This window comes from Austrofundulus limnaeus, unplaced genomic scaffold (genome assembly GCF_001266775.1).
Source record: "Austrofundulus limnaeus strain Quisiro unplaced genomic scaffold, Austrofundulus_limnaeus-1.0 Scaffold53, whole genome shotgun sequence".
NCBI classification, from domain to species: domain Eukaryota; kingdom Metazoa; phylum Chordata; class Actinopteri; order Cyprinodontiformes; family Rivulidae; genus Austrofundulus; species Austrofundulus limnaeus.
In genome coordinates, this window is record NW_013952455.1 from 2,330,079 (window position 1) to 2,332,944 (window position 2,866).

A 2,866-nucleotide genomic window follows, 5' to 3' on the forward strand; every position below is an offset into this window, starting at 1 on the left:
CTTTACAGCAGACGCTGCGCCAATCCGCCTGTCGATCTCCCGCTCCGTTCTTCCCCCATTCGTGAACAAGATCCCCAGATACTTAAACTCCTCCACTTGAGACAGGGACAGGGACTTGAGACAGAGATTATTATTTTTGGTAAAATAATCTTCTTAATGGAGCTGATAGTGTTCCTGGTCCTCTAGCCATTGATCGTCACCCCTAAAACTGGTTCAAGACCACTTTTTTAGGTTTGATAAACAGATATGTTCTGTGGTTAAAATATCTGAGGGTTCTTCTTAGAAATGTTGTCCTTGTCTTCCATAATGGTGGTTTGAATGAGTCATTTATGCTTTTCTAACATCTCGTTGTATTGCCTTACATTATGGAAGACATCAGTCATCTCTACATTGTCTGCAAATTACCCTAAATGTGGCAGCTTACTTGTTGACTGGTAAAAGTCAGCAGAACCACGTCTCACCCAGTGTTGGTCATTCTGCACAGGATCATTGTTATTTTCAGGATTCAGTATAAGACCTTGTTAGTTGGCTTAAAAACACAAGYAGCTGCCTCTAATACATGAAAGATTTGTTGCACCATTGTGCTGCGTTCAGAGCTCTGAGGTTAGCATCTCAACACGTTTGCAATGTTATGTTAAACATGTCATAAGTACCCACTTTGTGATTTTAGAAACAATATGTTGTTTATGTGTCTCCAATTCATCAGCTAAGATAACAGTGACTTTACTGACCAAAGTCCTCAGCTCTTCTGCATGTTTTGTGAAGATTAATGGAGGTGCACACTGTCTCTGTCTGAATCCACTGACTCCTCCCACTCACTGCCACCTGTGATTGTGTAAACATGCGAAACATGAGCTCATTTCAGTCTTTTCAAATTGAAAAATGTCAAACTGTCTGTAATGCAGGAAATCTGTGTGAAAGAAGGATACCTTGTTGTAGGCAACGCTCAGTGTCAAAGGCACGGCCTCCCTTTCTTTATCAATCCCAAACCTTTTGCCAGCAGCCCCTTCAGACACAATCCATCACAAATTAGTCTACGTGTGTGTGCTGCTGTGTTCATCTGCACATGTTTAGCAGAGGCGGACTAACCCATAGCCCTAACAGCTCTGGTTCCAGCCGTGTGTCCCAGCTCCAAGGTATGAATAAACACCTCCCTTCTCTTTTCTCCCCCCACCAGAGTCAGCTGTAAGAAAGAACCATGAGATTTTATTCTGAGCACCGATTAAAGCTCACGTGTCCTGTGTGTGATCCTCTGACCTCGGCCTGGTAGAGCTGCACCAGGACGGGCTTGTCCGCCTGTCTGCAGTAATACAGCACCAAGTCGGCCAGCAGGGGAAGGTGCTCCGTGCTGCAAGAGCCCGCAGTGACCTCCTCATCCTTGGATGGAGCCTGGGGCATGGTGAAGTTAGGAGGAGACAGATGATGTTGAGGGCATTATTTGCTCAAAAATACAAAAAAAAAAAAAAAAAGCTAAAACATGCTCAATCTAAACAAAAAACATTAGTTTAAACCTCTTAAACTAAGCAATGTAACCAAATAACATTTTATCTCAGCTCCCCTTGCATATTGCTGGGTTGCAGTCACATGACCCGGATGATGCGTGAATGTCAGATGGGGGACAGGAAGTGATTTGCCCTGGTTCAAAACACAGCGAAATGGATCACAGCGAGTATGCTAATGCCATAAATGGGCTGGCGCAGACAAGATATTGCAAAAAAAATATGCGTACATTTTAGGATATGATTCATATTATCTTAATAAAAAAATGACTTGTTATATAATCTGGAGGATTTACCCCTTTGTTGAGGCGATCAACATAAACTACTACCTGGCGCTGCAGATGTACCGTATATGATGAGCCAGATGAAAGCTTTGAAAAGCCTCGAAGCTACAATTATTTTGTTTCAGGTTGGGTCAAATATTTAGGATCCAAAGAAGCTTCTAATGACTGTTGACTTGTTTGTGACTGGGTGAGTTGTGCTCTTTTAGATATCGCTAATGCTAACAAGATAACTCCTGTTATTTCTATGTGCTTGGATCTACTTGCAAATAATTTATTTAGTTTCTGTAAATGCAAATTCAAGTAACTATCTGGGAAAATATCTGATAATATGATTTAAAATGATACAATCCTGACCTGTTAGAAAGTGGTCACTGCAAAATGTTGCATTGCTCGTTTCTAAACCTCTTGTTTTTAGCCGTAGATGATTGATCCACATTTGTCCTATTTTTTCTGCAAGTTTTTAAAATTAAACTCCCTTGTGACACACTTTTGGAACATGAAAAAAACGTTGATATTTCTCCTGATTAGAGCAGCTGCAACAACTGTACACAGCACAGAATTTAGGCTTCTTGACACTGAATCAGCAGAAGGAAAAATGGCTTCATTTACTTCCTGCCCCACCAGCTGCATTTCATGACATCGATACTACGTCATCTGCAACCCAGCAATTGCAAAACGTTGATGCAACAAGTGTGAAAAGTACCTCACAGAGGACGTCTGAGGACAGGCTGAGTAGACTGAGGACGTTGCGCTCGTACCATGGATCCATCCGACCCAACATGTGGGCTATATCTGTTGTCATGTCCTCCTCTACAAAGCTGCTTGGTTCCTTTCACAATTTTAATTAATAAAAGGAAAAAAATAGCAGTATTCAGAATTATAAAGGAAGAAATATCGCTTTTAGAGGGAAACAAAAAAAGAAAAATAACATACATTCCATTTTGGATCTTATTTTCACAAATCGATCCTCCATWTATGGCATATCTGGAGTAATAAATACTTCAATCTCGGATCATTCACTTATTTATGTCATTAGAAAAAACCTTAAGAAACCTACAGGTCATGTGCATAATTTCATTAAAA

At 40.7% G+C, this 2,866-nt stretch overlaps 1 protein-coding gene across 1 annotated transcript in view; it reads right to left on the reverse strand.

Moving 5' to 3' along the window:
* The window catches only part of LOC106517875 (phosphoinositide 3-kinase regulatory subunit 5), an 18,727-nt gene that overhangs the window by 3,769 nt on the left and 12,092 nt on the right, over positions 1-2,866 (reverse strand). The window contains exons 11-15 of the mRNA XM_014008914.1: positions 2,487-2,612; positions 1,258-1,389; positions 1,090-1,183; positions 930-1,006; positions 732-825 (exon numbers count right to left, since the gene is read on the reverse strand). Of these exons, the coding sequence (XP_013864368.1) occupies positions 732-825; positions 930-1,006; positions 1,090-1,183; positions 1,258-1,389; positions 2,487-2,612 (523 nt within the window). The remainder of the gene's footprint in view (positions 1-731; positions 826-929; positions 1,007-1,089; positions 1,184-1,257; positions 1,390-2,486; positions 2,613-2,866) is intronic.